The sequence below is a fragment of the Oculina patagonica genome, chromosome 2, assembly GCF_052425735.1.
Source record: "Oculina patagonica isolate OP01 chromosome 2, crgOcupat, whole genome shotgun sequence".
NCBI lineage: Eukaryota > Metazoa > Cnidaria > Anthozoa > Scleractinia > Oculinidae > Oculina > Oculina patagonica.
This window is the reverse complement of record NC_135759.1, coordinates 1,478,473-1,497,058: the sequence shown is the minus strand read 5'-3', so window position 1 is coordinate 1,497,058 and position 18,586 is coordinate 1,478,473. Positions and strand designations below refer to the sequence as shown.

General features: G+C 36.7%; 2 protein-coding genes and 1 pseudogene across 2 annotated transcripts; 2 read left to right on the top strand and 1 right to left on the bottom strand.

Moving 5' to 3' along the window:
* Nucleotides 1-1,732: 1,732 nt before the first annotated feature.
* On the bottom strand, nucleotides 1,733-2,983 carry LOC144640534 (carbohydrate sulfotransferase 3-like). Its single transcript, XM_078499644.1, has one exon. The coding sequence runs from the start codon at nucleotides 2,981-2,983 to the stop codon at nucleotides 1,733-1,735; it is 1,251 nt and encodes a 416-aa protein (XP_078355770.1).
* A 3,738-nt stretch (nucleotides 2,984-6,721) lies between these two features.
* On the top strand, nucleotides 6,722-7,913 carry LOC144642432 (carbohydrate sulfotransferase 6-like; annotated as a pseudogene).
* A 2,490-nt stretch (nucleotides 7,914-10,403) lies between these two features.
* On the top strand, nucleotides 10,404-16,957 carry LOC144641690 (microfibril-associated glycoprotein 4-like). The gene is made up of 4 exons (XM_078500723.1): nucleotides 10,404-10,753; nucleotides 12,265-12,379; nucleotides 12,471-12,894; nucleotides 14,849-16,957. Exons 1-4 carry the CDS (start codon nucleotides 10,436-10,438, stop codon nucleotides 15,081-15,083), a joined length of 1,092 nt encoding a protein of 363 aa, XP_078356849.1. The 5' UTR covers nucleotides 10,404-10,435; the 3' UTR covers nucleotides 15,084-16,957.
* Nucleotides 16,958-18,586: the final 1,629 nt, after the last annotated feature.

Below are 18,586 nucleotides of genomic sequence, written 5' to 3'. Positions count from 1 at the left end.
AACCACACTAAAGAGCTTACTCCCCTACTGACATATTCAAAGAGGCATTGCACATCAAAACAAACGGAGTGGAACTTAACAACGGCCTGAAAGCGAGCCGTGAACTGTTCTGACGGTTTCTCAATAAAACCGAAATATTGTACTTTTCTCTAAAGTTTATGAATATTTCATTGAGTTGAATATCCAGTCGTGAGATTACAACTAATGGGGCTTAGCTTTATTTTAATATATTTATATAAAGGGCTTCCAAGACAATGGCGTAACATCTTAAACTCTTACAGTGCTCTTGTATCGTTTTACACACAATATTTTAATCCAATTTCAAATATCCTTCGTCTTTACATCGAGTTTACAACGAAAAATAGACGTAGAGAAAATTGTAACCCTTTTGTTAGTCGCACTCGACCAACAGGTCATACTACCGGAGGTTTTCCCAGTTTCCCTATCATTCCACAAGGGATATTGCTACTCTCCGGAGTGGAAAGGATGCTAGTCCATCGCAAGTTAGCCCCAGCCGTTATCATGTTATACATCCGGTTGTAACCTTTTCTTAGGAAGCATCATTTTCTTTCATAATTGCAAAGATTTCGGAGAAATTACTGTGAGAGGAAAGTGTTTCTCGAGGGTGACAGTTAGAGTTAAGATAGATCCCTCAGCAAAATTCACTTTCTCTGAAAATTCATCAAAGGTTGGTTAGAAATTCTAAACACGTATTTTCTATTTTTGCTTCTTTAGTATCGTTCTTCGCCTATTGTTGTAATTTGATAGCCCAATTAAATCCCGGAATTCACTGCTTTTTAAGGTGACTTACTGTAGTTTTGTAAAATGTTCAGAAATGTTTTATCTTTATCTTACTACTGTTTGTTACAGCGTACAGCCATCATATGCGACATTTGAACAATACAAATGCTAATAAACAGCGAAAATGAACGATCGAGTGTTTAAAAGAAGGCTGGGCGCAAGTAGCTTCAATGATATTTTTCTTAGACCGAGCAATCTCTTTCTTTTCCGAATTTCTGAATGACTAGCTGCAAGCGGCGATCGCTCGCGCCAACGATGTGGAGAACAAACGACCGAAAACTACCTTTGGTGGCGAAGTCGACTGGACCGCTTTTTGCGGGAATGCCACTTAAGCGCTTTCAGTGCGTTTTGTAAAGTCTGTCATTCGGCAAATAAAAGCAATACGGTCTTCATGGTCTTCAATGTAAGTAAATAGATTCGAAGCAGACTTTCTGGAACGAACCTTTATTTCAAGTAAGTTTATTATTATTATTTTAAGTAAGTTAATATATTTCGAACTTTGCCGGTTTGTAATTTACAAATTTTTTAATGTTAAAGAATTTATACGGTTATGAATATTGATATTCACAATTCTGAGATACTGTCAATATTTCTAATTCTATAATGTTATAATCCATACAAATACTTTAGTATTTAATATTCTGATATAGTGTAAACATAACCACAAAACTCTTTAATATTTCTAATTCTGATAAGGTTTCTTTACAACCACACAAATTCTTAAACTATTCTGAGATGGTGTCCCCACAATCAACAACAAACACTACAAAATATTCTCATATTTCAAATCGAAGGAGCTGTCCTTAGAATCCTTGTTACAGTCCACACATATCGTCCAATATTACTAATTCTGAGATGTTGCCCTTATAATACATATTTTTTTATTGAAGTGAAGGTCAACAGCGTGATGCGAGACACCATTCCTGTCCAATTAAATTGAGAAATTACTGTCCTTAGTTATCCATTTTTCGTAGCCAAGCATATCCATTAAATCTCCACAGATATCCTCCACAACTTTTATTAATTCCTTCGGTGCATTTTTCCACTTGTCAATAACATGAGAAGCATTTCGGTAAAGGGAGTAAGCTCTCTTTTCTTTCGGATTGTTTGGCGGTCTGTTATGAGCAGATATCCATTCATCCACGCTCGCAGACCAATCAAGTCCCGCAAATTTGTACAAATCATGTGCTATATTTTCTGTATTGATCGCGAGGTCTTCGTAACGAATTACTTTAAACCGATTTCTTAGCCAAGGCGGGGGATATAACAAACCCATTCGTATATTCTGCTCTATTGGATCACAAATCTGATGAACGTTAAAACGAAAATCTTGATCCAAATAGCTTCTTTTTATCCATTTAACTGAATAAACTCTGGAGTAAATCACAGCTCTGGGATCACGAACCAAGTGAATAAGTTTTACATCATATCTGTCTTGTTGTTGGAAGAGCTCATGGAGACCTTGTATTGTTTTGTTCGGCACACGAGAGTGCAAAATTTTGATAACCGTATGTTTGTAAGCGTTACAAGCCTTGCTAAGCAGCGCATTTGAGAACGGAAGACATCTTCCATTTGGACATAAATAACCACTGGTAAGCGCTTTGCTTTGACGACGAGAGTTGTCCCTTGAGAATTTAGATAAAGTAGAATTGGTGATATTACTGAAATCGCATTTAAAGAAACTGTCGATTATGTTGACACACGTTTTTTTATAATTTATGTTTTCCTTTCCTTCTCGGAGCAAATCGACTTTAAATAGTTTTTGTTCAACGACACGAAGCGGCTCGAACCAGTACATGATTTGAGGATTGCTGTCAAACAATTCCCCAAGAAAAGAAGATCCTCCTCTACCCGGGCTTAATATGATGAGGTTTGTTCTCGGAGCAGACTTCTGTGGATGTTTGGTTCCAGCCCTTTCGCTAAACAGCATTTTGTTGGTGGTTCCTTGCAGTTTGTAACTCGACTGAATTCCTTGCGCGATCTCAGACTCCTTTGTTCCTTTTCCTCCGTTAGAGATTTCTTCTCGTTGTAGTCGATCTTTTCCATGGAAAATGAAATGCTGCTCCATCCTGTTGTAATTCTTTTCTTGAACTAAATGGGAGACTGGACCGAGGTTACAGAGAAAAACCACGTACAGCGAGACAACGACACAAAATATAGCTAAGACCACGTGACACTTCATAATAAACTCAGCAGCAAGCTCTGATTGATGTTCTTTATCTGATAAGAAAAGAAAGTCAAAAGTTACATGTTAGACACATTGTAACACGGAATAAAGAACACTGTCCGTCTCCGCCTTTTTCAATTGCAAAGCATTATTCCCTGTTAAAATGTACACATCGTAATAGCTGAAGTTATTTTAAAGAGAGGTCAAGCTTTACATTTCTTTATCCCGCAAACGACAAAAATTGTCATTTTCGTTTTCCGGCTTATATGTCAAAGTGAGTACAGTTGAGTCCCGACAGCTCGAAACCTCAATAACTCAAACCTCCCGCTAACTCGAACCTTCTTCGATTCCGCTTTTGGTCAGTTTCTTACTACTTTTACCCTTGATAACTCGAACTCCCGATATCTCGAACTTTTCTCGATTTCCCTTGAATGTTTGAATTATCGGGATTTAACTGTAGTTTCGTGTTTGTGGCCAAGAAGTAAATTATTTTGTATTTTTCTGATGGATTTATTCGATAATTAGAGAAAAAGTAAACATAATTAGCAGCATTCTTACGCTTGCCGGTTGCTGCTAGAAAGTGCAGCTTAATCTTTCTTATGTCAGTCCGAGTTATGCGGTTTGTTGTTGGTTCTTGTCCCTGCTCCGAGGGTTTTTCCGCGTGTTCTCCGGTTTTCCTCTCTCCCCAAAAACCAACACTTCCAAATTTAAATTTGATCGGGAATACACGGCCCCACAAGCTTATAGCTTTAATCCTCATCGTGTCTCAATAAAGATAACATATTTTTTTTTATTTTGTACTGCTGCATTGAATCTTGGGACTCCCCGAACGGTCTCGTTAAAACGCGGTTGCAACGTGTTCATAGATAAGAATATCACGTGTCAGCCACGTTTATTTGATTGGCAGATCATATTGATGAACATTGGAGGCAATAAGAGTTAGTGCAAATAAATAAACAGAGTACATGAAAAGTTATTTCCTTAGTTATGCTTTGTTTCGGAAGTACACGCGCTTTATTCACTGATTAGTACTACTTACATGGCTTTCTTCAATCCCTCTCTTCCCTTCTGCTCCGTGCGGCAGTACCGAACCATACACGCGCACTTATCAAGACGAATCAACAATATTTCAGTTAGGATTGTTTTTCGATCACACCTACTAACCCATGGTCTCTTTATAATATCGCTGCTCTACCTTCATTTCCTCTATTGCCACTGGCCAAAATCTCGATAAGCATAATTGTTATTAAATTTGTATTCCATACAGTTTCGTGAAATAATCTTTTTAACTTCAGTTTAATCCCATGTTGAAAGGCCAAAGCAAAGACACCTCCAGACAATTTTCTTGCCTTAGATTTCAAACTGAAGCGAAGTTAGTTGAGCAGTAGAAAATGAGAGAAAATGAAAAATGAAAAGTACTCAAATACAATACATGTACAGTGGCTTTGTTTTGTATTTTGTGTTAGAAAGCTTTTGACACAGTGCGTTAATTTAAGGCCGCCTTGAGTTTCTATAGATACAAATTTAATTTATTCAAGGGCATGAACAAAATTGACTTGTTATGCCATCGCTATATCCCAGTGTTAAATCTGTTTTATTTTTTAAATGTTATCGTACAGGTACAATTGAAAACGAAAATACAAAAATAAATTATAAAAAAAAGAGTAAAAATACTCCATATCTGCATGCGTAATTAGAATGGTTTCATACAAAACGAACAGTTTACAATGGTCTTCAACACGGAATAAATGTTGCGCACTTGTTAGATGAAAACCCGATGGTTTATCGGTTTCAGAAATCCCGTTTGATTACAGTTACATTGGAGTCCTTAAATATCTCTGCCGTGAAATGAAACTTTTTTAAACCAAAGACTGCCATACATACTTTGCAGTATTTCTGTTGATGTTTTTACGCAATTTTCTTAATAACATATTCAGTTTTGAATATTTAAAAGACATGTAACTTTTAGGGCTTAATTTTGGCCCAAGGGGATTCATTTGGGTCTAGCTTTGGTCCACGGGAATGTTTTGGTTTTAAAAAATAATTTGATTTTATTTGTACTGCTTGCGGGCTTAACGCCAAAATAAATTAAAATGGCATCAAAACAGATTTTCTACTTTGTTTGAACAATATAAAGACAATAGTACTTTCGTTATTTTGCGTAACAAAAAAGATCGTTAAAATTCTTCAAGAAAGGAAAACAACTTGAGTATTGTTTCCACAGCAGTGGTCGTATCGTGTAAAGGCTTACCTTTCGTATTTCCTTTGTGCCCAACAGTGCGCTGTATTTGTGCTATCGAGACTAAAGAAGACTGGAAGCCAGCTGGCAGTGATTTTAATTCATCTATTTTATATCTATTTCTTCATATATGTTTTCATGTAAATCACACAATAGCGTTTAAAATTCTTTTGAAAATACAACAGAAACCCAGGGAAACACAACCAGATAACAATCAACCAGACCGGGCGAGGAAATGAATACAATTTTATAAACAATACAATTGTACATACTGTCCGGTAACGGTTTACCATTTTTTTTTTTACTACATAGCTTTCATGCTATATTGAAGAAAACTGGTAAACTTTGTATATTGCGAATCTATTTTTTAGTAGATCACTAAAGGCCTTGAATGAATTGAATATGTTCCTATAGAAACCCTAGAAGGTCTTTAACAATGTACCAAGTAAAAAGCGATCAAACAAAGGCAACGCACACATATTCTCATTTAAGCACTTTTTCTGCAAGATTTCTATAGGCCAGCTTCTCCTTCAGTTTTAAAACTGAAGAGCAAAGATCTTACTGAGATAATTTTACTAATTGATTCTGAAACTTTAGGTAAGTAAGTAATCCAGATATGCGTAAATTGTGTTCGCCGTTCAACAATGGGTGGCTAAAAATCATTTAACGAATTCAATTGTTTTAAATAATCAAAATATGCCAGTAAATCTCAACACAAATCATATTCCGTACTTGTCGACGTTTTGCCACAGGGAAGCGCCGGATTAAGTGAAGGTAAAGCAGAAACGTTAGACCAAGTTTTAAGAGGTGCGACCGATAGGTAATAATCACAGAACTAAAGTAATGTTACTTTACACCTTCACTTCCCAGAAGTAATACGAATAATAGAATAAATAATAGAAAACAGAGGCTCCACTTGTTGATTATAATGCGATTTAGCCTGTTCCAGGCTCCTCGATCGTTAAAGGGGAAAGCGAAAACTCGGGTGCCCGCGTTTTTCACCTAGAGCCTAGAACGGGCTTAATGCTAGTCGAGAGAATTCAGGAGCGGTCTAAAATCCCTCTCCTGTGTTAACATACAAACTAAGATTAATTCCTTTTAACGATCCAACTGAGTATTTACACCACATGTACGATCCAAATGGTTCTGTTGTTGTTGTTGTTGTTTTACCGCAAAGTTTAACGTATACAAAAATGTCCAAAGAAAAGAAACAATCCATGGGCTATATTATCCAAAACATATCTAAAGACGGTTTAATAAACTTGCTTTCACTATTTTCTAACTTGGGTCGAAGACTGTCCAGTGTTATCTCACAATGTCCATTATTTCCGAGTTGAGAAGTTGTTCAATACAGAACGATCACTAGAAAATATACATCAAAATTCACATGTAACTGATGAGCAAGGCCACTTGTTCGTTCATTAATCCGTGTTACACTGTATCTAACATGTAAATTATGTTTTCTTGTCTTGTCAGATTAAGACCTTCACTCAGAGGTTGCTGCTGAGTTTAACATGAAGTGTCACGTGGTCTTTGCTGTATTTTGTGCCATTGTCTCGCTGTATGTAGTGTTTTACTGCAGCCTGGATACAGTCTTGCATTTTATTCAGGAAGAGAATTACAAAAGGATGGAGCAATATTTCAGTTTCCATAAAGAAGATCGAAAAGAAATCATAAACACGAAGAAAAGAACAAAGACGTCTGAGAACGAGCAAGGAATTCAGTTAAGTAAAATGCTGCAAGAAGCCACCAACAAAATGATGATTCGCGGAAGGCCTGGAACCAAGCAGCCTCAAAAGTCTGCCCAAAGGACAAACCTCATCATATAAAGCCCGGGTAGAGGAGGATCTTCTTTTCTTGGCGAATTGTTTGACAGCAATCCTCAAATCATGTACTGGTTCGAGCCGCTGCACACGTTAATCCGACAGCCCACATTTGACTACATGGAAACGTGCATTAATGAAATCGACAGCTTTTTCAAATGCAATTTTACTAGTGTCTCAAGTGCTACCTTATCGGGATTATCTAGGAGCATATTTCGCCGTCGAAGTAAAGCGCTTAGTAGTGGTTCTTTATGTCCAAATGGAAGATGTCTTCCGTTCTCAAATCCGCTGCTTAGCAAGGCCTGTAACTCTTATAAACATACGGTTATCACAATTTTGCACTCTCGCGTGCCGAACAAAACAATACAAAGTCTCCAGGAGCTTTTCCAACAACAAGACAGATATGATGTGAAACTTATTCACTTGGTTCGTGATCCCAGAGCTGTGATTTACTCCAGAGTTTATACAGTGAAATGGATAAAAAGAAGCTACTTGAAGAAACGTTTTCGTTTAAATAAATGTCCATCAGCTTTGCGATCCCATAGAGCAGAATATACGAATGGGTTTGTTATATCCCCCACCTTGGCTTAAGGACCGCTTTAAATTAATCCGTTATGAGGACCTTGCAGTCAATACCGCAAATATATCACAGGAACTGTACAGTTTCGCAGGGTTTGATTGGTCTGTGAGCGTGGATAAATGGATATCTGCTCATAACAGACCGCCGAACTATCCACGAGAAAGGGGGCCTTACTCTCGTTATCGAAATGCTTTAGATGTTATTGACAAGTGGAAAAATGCACCAAAGGAATTTATAAAAGTTGTGGAAGATATCTGTGGTGATTTAATGGATATGCCTGGCTACGAAAAACTATTAAATTAAACCAGGATAGACAAATCGAGTAAAAAATTTTTCATATATATTATTGATGGTCTTGATGAAAAGATACAAATTAAACGTGGGGTATTAATCAGTCTAAACGTGGCTATCTGTCTTAAAATAGCGAAGTATAATATCAGTTAAAATAACCACAAATTATTGCACTGTTCAAAATCGCAATAATATAAATGTTATTATTATTATTATTATTATTATTATTATTATTATTATTATTATTATTATTATTATTATTATTATTATTATTGTTATGTTCCTTACGTAATGTTTGCTTAAAGTCCTTAGCGCCGGGACCAAACCATGGTCCTGGGGCACTAAAGGGTAGTCAGTTTTGAGCTTGACAACACCCTTCTCAAAATATGCGCTGTACCCAGCAAGGTTATCTTCTGTAGTTCACTGATGCTTATTTGGCCGGGGATTCTTCCAATATAACTCTCTAGTCCCTTTTTGATAGCTCCAAGTGCTCCAATGATAACTGGTATCGTTTCCGTTCTCATGCCCCACATTCGGCCTGTTTCGATTTCCAAGTCCTTATATTTAGATAGTTTTTCAGTGACTTTCACGGATGTGTTTCTGTCTGATGGTACTGCCATGTCAATAAATTTACAGGTTTTCGTTTTGTGATCTTTAATCACTATATCTGGTCTGTTGGCTGTTATTTTCCTGTCTGTGTGTATGGGCATGTCCCATAATATTGTGACATCCTCATTTTCTGTAACTGTTTCCGGTTCATGGTCATACCACTTTTCTGATGTTTATTATTATTATTATTATTATTATTATTATTATTATTATTATTATTATTACCATACACCAGAACAAAGGAAAATACCAAATTGTACCAAGCCTTTTTGAACCACAGTCTTTAAGGAAAACTATAGCAAAATTCTCGAACGTGTTTGTTCATCTGCAGCCCGATTTGAGAACTAATAGAACGTTGTTCGCGCCATTGTTGTAATTGGACAGTGCAATACCTAGGACCTGACCTAGGATAGTTTACGCGTCATTTGCAAATTAACAAATCGAACTCACGCTTCGCGGTCGTCCGATTTATTAACTCCTATGATTACAGACCGAATTGGACTCCAATCAGTCCTATTACCATTGTGAATTATGTTTTTGAGTGTCTGCTGTGCATTCTTACTATTGCATTACACGTGTCTCTGTTCCAAGCGTTCTTTTTTTGGAGATTAAAATTATCATATGGAGAAGTGTAGAACGGCTAAAAATTTCTAGTTGGCTGTTCCCTGCTTCTAAGATATTCGGAGTTTTTCTATTTACTTCCCCTACAATGTTTGAAAAATTGCGTTTTTACTTTTTAACCATTAGTTTAACCCTTTCGGCACTTCCAAACAAACAAAATATTGACACAGGTTTCATCCCTATAGTTTTCGAAAATCCGCCCAAGATCGCTAAAATCCTAAAACGTTTGGCTACTAAAAGGAATTAAAGGACAACTTCACATGAACCTTAAAGACCTAAGTGTTGCGGAAAATGACCATTTTCTGGAGGACATGCCCCCAGAACCCCCTTGCAAGATCTCGCCTCGTCTATGGCAAAGGTCTGGATACGGCCCTGCCATGAAAAGTTAAAAATTCCATATCACAGCCTAACATTAATCAACAGAGCTTAAATAATACTCCAGATGGTCTAAAAACGATTTAAAGCATTTAAGAGAAATGCGTTGTTTTGAACTCCTGTTATTCTAATAAACACTCCCTACTCCAATGGGTAAGATTTTAGTGCAGTCCAGTTCGGTCGCTACATAACCTTCGAATATACGTTCAAATCAATAGTAGCCACCAACTGACGCGGTTAAAGGTAAAAATTAGTTTTTTAGTCGTATATATTATTTGCAATGAGGTTCAACACAAATGAAAATTAAATTCCTTATTCAGATAATGCCGAATATACTTTACAGTGAACTGACTCACTATGTTAGTTGTTCCATTTTAGAGTTTTGACCTGACATGACGTTAAATATTATTGTGGTCGATTAGAATATTGCCTATAGAAGAAACTTCTCATTTTTCTGTTTTTATTAAAGGCCTGATCACCTCAGAAAACCAAACTCTCACAACAAGGATTACAGGAAATATAAGAACAACAATTTGGAGAATTTTTATTTTGATCTAGAGAATGAAAGAGAATTACAGCCGCTTGGCGTTCCTTTACTCCAACGATGTCATTTAGTTATGTACACGGTATATGAATGAACACATAATTATATGAATTTAGGATGAAACCAAGCAATTGGCTTTTCTAAATAAAATTGATCGCGAGGATCATTTTTTCACTTCAATGACGTCATTTATTGTCCCCGTTTTATTGTACTTATGACAGCAATGAAATTATTTAGAGGAGCTTCTGCTCACATACAGTGGGTGGTCAAGCAGTGCAATTATTAGCAATGAAAATCAATTAATATTTAACAATTTTTGCCTAACATCTGCCTAACTTTGGAAAGAGGGACGATTCTCTTTTCATTCGTACAATAGAAGAATAAGATGTATCTTCTGTATTTTGCATTCTTTGTATGTACAGTGAGCGGATCAAATCGTTTTACTAAACCAAGCTTTAAAGCAATCAATTTTGCAAGAGCCGTAATTGGACGAAAACTAAATGGAAGTGTGATTAACGAAACCGAACTGGACTCAGAGATTTCTTGTCAGTTTGCATGCGTCAAGGAAATTCGCTGTTTGTCGTACAACTTTGGACCCACAGAAGACAAGAAGAGATTTAAGTGTCAACTAAGCGATTCTGATCGATTTGTTGGCTTGAAGAATTTCACTGAAGATAGTAAACTTATCTACCGAGGAATACAGGTAATTTTAAACTTTAGCCAGAATAAAACTATCATTATATTTTAGTAGTTACAAGAGAACCAAATATCAAATGAAACATTGAAGCCAAAATTTCAACATTAGATCAAAATAGGCGTTATCAAGTCTAATAGTTTAACATCACTTTAGTTGACCAAAATCTATCTCGATCTATCGTATTCATTTATCGTGTATCATAAATATTTTGGTGTGAAATATTAATATTAATATTTTAGATTTAATATTCTACAGCAAAACTTAGGTCAAATAATTAATACTTTGTGTTAAAAGGCAGGTTAAGTTTTCAGGTAAATGGTAACATTTTACTCTTCAACAAGGATACATTTGCTGGATGTTGAAGTAAATCGGCCAAAAAGGGTTTATTGTTTGTAGCTTACCATCACCTAGGGATACGGACGTCAACTAACTGACTTAATTTCTTTTCTCAAAGTTAAAACAAAGATATAAAATGAAAAGGTGACGTTCGTTTTAGTGATAGAGACCCGTTACTTTTTGTTAGACACATGTATGGCAAGACGGATGCCGAAACCATTTTGCAGCAAGAATTTGCTACAAAATTCAAAGCAATCAATTTAATTTGTTTGGTCCTTCAGATTTTTAATGCACGCTGGGATATTGAATTTGTTTAGAGTTCCTTGAATTTAATAACTAGAAGAAAGTTCAAGAATAAAACCTGACACAACTAAAAATTAATAAACTTTCTTCACGTTTTAACGTGAAGAAATTTAATTAATTATTTTTTGTTGTTGTTAAAACACAGATGAATCAAAGGCAATCTTAAACTGAGTAGAACGTGATTTTTTGAGATTTATAATTTTAAGTATTGGACATAAAAATTTTCGACGCTTAAAAAATGCCGAGAAGCTTCAGTTACTTAAGAAATACTCAAGCTCCTTCCCAGGGTCTCTCTATTCCCGCCAGCTCCAGGGGAGGCGGGTGAAGTGAGAGAGAGACCGTGAGAACGAGGTTGAGGGCCTTTATCGACTGTGCTATTAAAACTATAATATTATGCCACTAGGAGTGGCCGAGTTTTTCTAAATTATGCTCAAAATTATGTTATTTCTGAAAATTATGCTTCCTTAAGTATGCTTCTTGATGCGATCGTGAAATGTGACTTTTAATTTTTCACGTCAGATAGATGCCCCTGGGTCTTGTATTTGCCTTTAGTTTGGATCAGGATCCAATTTCTAGCAATATGAGCGGGTTCTGGCCTATCGGGCGGCTGCTCTTCTTCTTGTATCTGCAAGTTGCTTGACGCTATTTTGTTGCCTGTGATCATGAAAGCAAGAACTGAGAATGACGCAAACTTCACTTTCGGTGTGCCCCGTCTTTTAGAAGGAAAACGACGCACTATTGTGGTAACTTTCACTCCCCTCCCCCCTCCCGCTTCCACTCCAAATTAACCTTGTACAGCCATGAACCCCAAACACTCAAGCGCCATTTTATACTCGTTTTGTTTTTAACTCTTTCTTAATTTATTCATTTCTGAACAGAGTATCTGTGAGACCGGACCCTTTCCTTGCGGTGACAAAGGAGTCTGTATTCCTGACTACCAAGCTGAAACTTTCACCTGCATTTGCGACGATGGCTATGCGGGAAAACCTTGCAGTATGTTACTCTGATTATTACTTAAACTGTTTTAAGGTAATACAGGTTATGAACATTTCATAATATTTACATGGTCATGGACATTTTGCAGAGCCTAAGAGCTGTTCCCGCTTGCTAAAAGATGGTTTCACAACCAGTAGGGTGTACACTATCAATCCAGATGGCGGCAAACCAATACAAGTGTTTTGTGACATGGCCACGGACGGTGGAGGTTGGACCGTTTTTCAGAAGCGTTTAAACGGCTCCGTTGACTTTTATCTCGGATGGAAATCCTACAAAAACGGGTTTGGAGATCTGAACGGCGAGTTCTGGCTTGGAAACGACAATCTTCACCGTTTGACAGCCGCTGATGACGTCATGCTGAGAGTTGACTTGGAAGACTTTGATGACGCCATCAAATACGCTGAGTACACGACTTTTAAGGTGGCAGACGAGGGAGATAAGTACCGGCTTTTGATTGGAGGATACAGTGGCACGGCTGGTGACATGATGTACGAGACCAGTCAGTCAGCAAAGTAAGAACTGGCAGTTAATTAGGCAAATAATGCAAACAAAAGTAAATTGATCATATTCATTACATCTAAAGCGTCATTGTTAAAAGTTTAGTTAACCGTGGAAATAACCCCTGCATTTCAAAGTTGGATGTAGCCTTAATCAGGAGTTGTGTGAGCTTTCTCTTTTCACTGAGTTTTATATTTTCAATGTTAATCATGGCATGATTATATTTTTATTTTTGATGCCTAAGATCTAAATTTTGATCCTTAGAGTGACACTGAGTGACAATATTAATACAGTCAGAGCCTAATTTAAATAGCAGAAATAAACATCAAAAAATGAGTCAAATGAATACATGGTTTTCCTTACAAAACATATGTCGTTGGGTATAACCAGGAAATGGAGATTGTACTGGATCCAACGATAGACTTAAACTTACCGATTATAAATTATAAAATTAATAAAAAGAACGAATCTTTTACAAAACATGCACGTTATACACTAAATGGTTATGTCATTGCCGTTTTAAATGTTATTTACTCCTTTCCATTTTCATGTTCATTTTTTTATCACTTTTGCTGACATTTTTGAGTCTAATGCTTGCGTGCGCTTTGCGCATGCGCATTAGACTCTTTGTTATATGAAAAAAGCTGTTAGCAATCCCAAGGGAATGGTTCGGGATCGATAATCGTTCGCTGTAATGTAGAAAACAATGATCAGCTGCAAGAACGGACTCCGTACGGACACGCACGATTAGTTTCAATTAAAAAAAGCCAATCAGCGACACCTGTTCCCACGCATAATTAAAAGTTCTTTCTCAAGTCACGATTATTCAACACTTGAACAGGACGAAATAATTTTCCAGTTAAGACATTTGTAAGCTTTTTGTGAAAATAAATCTTCGTTTTCAGTTCAGTTAAGCACTTGTGTTTTCGTCTTGCTTAAAAAGCAAGACGTCTTTGAGAAAAAATATTTCGACGGCGACTCGCGTTTATTTACACAATGCGACCAAATATTTATTTTGTTTTAAAAAATAGAAAACTTTACCTCGGTTTTTGTATTTAAGTCATTCGAATTTTGACCAATTTTTTCTTTACAGTGCAAACAAAACCTTCAAAAATAAAAGATGTACATGGATAAATGTAAATCAAGTTACGCGACTAAATCAAAATGCGTTTGTTTGGCCGCTTTGCAGTATTACACTGTCCCGGCCTTTGCCATACACTGAAATCGAATTTCATGCTTTTACGACTCTCAGAGATCTTAAGTTCTTCATACAGCTAGAAAAATCATAAAATGGTTACATTGATATGGAACTGATGATTCGCGAAATTTGTACATCATGATAAACAGTCTTCGCTCCTGTGTTTCGTAGCTCGATAATAATTGCCTAGTTTCCAGCGTTCAAAAGGTCATCATTATATTGACGTGAGCATTTACACCCGTTTTTAGGAAAATCTGTCACTAAGTGCTTACAGTACAATGGAGTAACAGTCACTATTTCAAGTGCTTTTATTGCAAAATCTGTTTCAAGAGTCATCATCAAAATGGTGAAAAATCTGAAAGAAAACGATGTGAAGTTCTTCAACCCTTGTTGTAATGAACATGCTTTTTGTAAATCGTCACGCAATCTTGTCCAAATGTTTAATCGTTTCTGCTTTTACGGACAATACGGAAGAAGTAACATCAACTCCTGTTCATACTTTACATTTTGTGAAGCATATAACATTTATGACTGTTTCGTTTTCATCCATAATCATCCACGATGCCCCTAGCTTGCTATAAGCATTTTAAATTAAACTCCCGAACACAAACCTCTAACCAATTTTAACCGGCTTACGAAAACCGCGCAATCTGTATCACTATGCCATACGGCATTAGACTCATGTCACCCTTGGTGACCTATTTTTGTTTTTGTTGTTATTTTCGTTTTATTGTTTGATTGTTGTTTTTCTGTCTTTGTTGTGCTCACAGTGGCATGCAGTTTTCCACGAAAGACAACGACAATGATCCTGCAGGTGGAAGCTGCGCTGTTGCATATAAAGGTGCCTGGTGGTATCGTACTTGTCATGCCTCAAACCTCAACGGACTGTATCATGGCGGACAGCATAGCTCTCATGCTGACGGAGTTAACTGGTACAGCTTTCGAGGACATTACTACTCACTTAAACGTACTGAAATGAAACTGAGGCCCGTTTCGCAGAATTGATGCTGCTAACGTTGAGGAAATCGGTAATAAAGGACATGTATGAAAATAATGCCCTTAAAAAAAACTAGAAGGAAAACAGCTGTTTTAATTTCGTTAGGATACTTTCTCCAGGCTTTTATTTATTTGTTGGTAGGATAATTTATTAAACAACATGATAAGTGAGTAATCAGTGTGCTGACGCCTTCTATTTCTTAAGAAATAGGAGCCGAAGTCTGCACGCAGATTAGTTAGCAAGACGTTTGTATCTTGCCTAGTTCCTAGGTCTCTATCTTCGTCGCGGTCAATAGGTCACCGAAACGAGTAGTGACGTCAGTAATACCGTGAAGGCCTGGGGAAAAAAGCCGTATAGGAACTAGGCAAGTTTGTATCAAGGTTCTTGGAGTTTTATCGAGATATTTGGATTTCTCACAAGTTTTGCAAATCTTTATAATCATCACATATTTCTGCCAGAGAGGGCACTAATTTCACACGACTGCTGGAGTGGTGTTCTAATGTTTTTATTATTGGTTAAAACTGTATAGTTTTGATGTTAGAACCTCGCACTAGGTAACGCGGAGGTAATGCATTAAAATCATTTTTAGCCTTCTTTGCAAATAGTGCGGTGGGGTCTAGAGCAGTTTGTCACTCCAGAAACTTTGAGCACAATGAACACTAGCTTTCGATATTTCTGGCACTTTTAATTCAACGTGAAAATCTGTGCGTCACTTAACTTATTAGCCATTTATGCTGTCGGATATTAAAATCAACAGCTTTTATGACTATATTTTATTCAACAATTTACACATACATATGTTCTATGTTGTGAATAAATGACGACTCGTATAGTTTTAGAGCGGTTTTCACTTGAGTGTCGAAAGTAAATTGCGTTTGCTTTAATTTGGTTTTGCATTACTACGCTTAGTGATTGGTTTAAAAATCTCGCGCCACTTTCTCAGCCAATCACAAGTAAAACCAAAACCGATCGTGACTCGCTCGCGCACGTTTTCCCGCGCTTCGTGCCAGCTACATGTATTTGCTTCGAGTTTTGATTGGTTCACTGGATTGTCTGTGTCCTTTGTGATTGGCCAGAGTAATTACTTTGGTTTTGGTTTTACGACACTCAATTGAAAACTGCTCTAATTACGCGTAACTTGATACACGATAAGTTAACAACAAGAAGCCATGTGGTTTTATAGACGGGCCTGGTATCGTTATTTCCTTTTCTTGTTCAACAATAGTTGCGTTACATTCCAACTGCCCGGTCCTTTTTACCGAATAGTAATGAGGTGTAGTGATCATTCTCGAAGTGATCGGTGACGTGTTTCCGTAACTCGTTCACTCCATTCTGATATTAAACCGCAATTAATTCATGCATTTAAAGTTGAACGTGCTGACAGAAAGGTTCTTTGAAACGCCATTCCCGGATGTGGTTTTTAAGCGGATAAATCAGTATTGTCAAAATTCTACTCATGATAGGTACCTTCTGTTGTGTAATAACCTTGAATATATTAGGAGTAAAACATATTGGAACATTGCAAACATTCAACATAAATCCCTGTTTAAAGGTTCTTCAGTATTATCTCTAATTTTATCCACATTTTATGAAAAATATAATAGGAAGTTAAGACGGTTTCCGCCCAACATTCGAGCAATACAGGCAAAAATAAAGTTACCAAAAATACCTCTTAGCATGGTAACAGCTTAAGTACAGCTAACAAAAACCTGCCAAAAATTTAGCACTCAAGCTGACCCCGCGAGAGAAAATGGATTTGAAATTGTCAATATTTCAGTTAAAACGGACGTTTCACGCCAGTTCAAAACAAAATGGCGCGCGTTATAAACATTTTTACGAGGTTTGACTTTAATTTTCTCGAGAATGCTTTAGAATTTAATTACGGGGTCACTAAGACAAATGAATTTCGATAAGATGTTTTAAACAGTATACAAAATGTTGCCGTACTATGAGTAGGTTTTTGGTACTTAATTTTCGCACTCGTTGCTCGAACTTTCAGCGGAATCCGTCTTAATTCTTTTCTCTCTTTATTATACCGTGCCATTTTCACATACTGCTATCTGCGGAATTAATTTTCCGTGTACAATGGTCGATGGTCATTTACAATTTTTCACTCGCGTAACTGAAATCACTTTTTACAACAGTAAGAAATAAATGACACAGTTCATGTCTTCTCTCTTTTAATATTCTCATACGAAACTTTGTATATGGCTATTCTCAATATTCGGTAAAGGTGCTTTGGAAAAATTGTAGGTTTAAAATCAAACATACATTCATTGCCGGGGCACACCTTCCATTGTGAAGTTCGAGTGTTACGGTGGTATGACGTTATATATTTCACAACGCCAACTGAACATGTACTTCAGTGTTCTTCAAAAGAAAATTTCAACATAAGAAAGAAAAGAAACACTTAATCCACCCACGATGTGTTTTGAGAGTATGTCATGCATTTCTTATCCGTTCACGGATTATATTAAGTATGACGTTATGCAGCACAAAACGGCAAACGCGAGCTTGCCTACCATTTTGTTACCATTTTATCAAATTTTAAAATCAATCCCTCATAAAAAAGGGAAAGATTCCACATTCACAACAAACACAAAACTACTCATTTCCGTTTCCGAATTCCGAACGGCAAACGGCAGAAGTTGAATTTTTGCCGTTTACGGGAAAAATAAACGTCAATCTTAATCTCCCTATTATCAAATCACGTGAACATCATATGCGATGCACATGTTCAGTTCCTTGTCTCCGGCAAAGGACTGAACTACATTGTGTACATCGCGTATGATGTTCACGTGATTTTATAACAATCAATTCGTGAAATTAAAGAATAATAAAGGTAGCATTAACTTTAAGATCTTGTAAGCCAAACTATTCACGTAAGAAAGGTAGACCTCGGCCAAAGGGCTCGACAAAACGAGGAAACATGTTTCCAGACACATGTTTGATTGTTTGATTTAGGTGGACTGCAAGGTACTCTAATAACTAAGAGTACTTTTTCTGGAAATAAACTTGATCAGTTATTGGCTTTTGTGGTCAAATACCGAGTAGCGTGATATAAGCGCCCATATAAAGGGTTTCTCCCTTGCTTTTAAACAAAAATGGAACAAGTGGTTATTATTAGCCTTTTCATTTTGAGTAAACTGTAAATATATGGTCGTTACAAATTATGTCGTTTCTTCTTCCGTTTCATGCGGTTTCAGCAGCGCAAGTAGAATGACTAAGTCATCATAAGACTTTCTCTTCATTCTCAGAAACTGATAACCGCGGCTCTCCAGTTCCTCATTCCTGTTGAAACCACAGTTACCGACTTAGTGATACAAGGAAATGTACTTTAGACAAGTCGAGCGAAGAGCCCGAGGGTCAAATTAATGTTTAAAACGTACACCAAACCATTCCTTAAAAAAATATCCTAAGCTTAGAAAAAAAAATAAACAGCTCTCCAAAGTGATTTGATTTTATACAGCAATTGGCAGCTTAACTAGCTAGTGATAATCTTTTTCAGTTA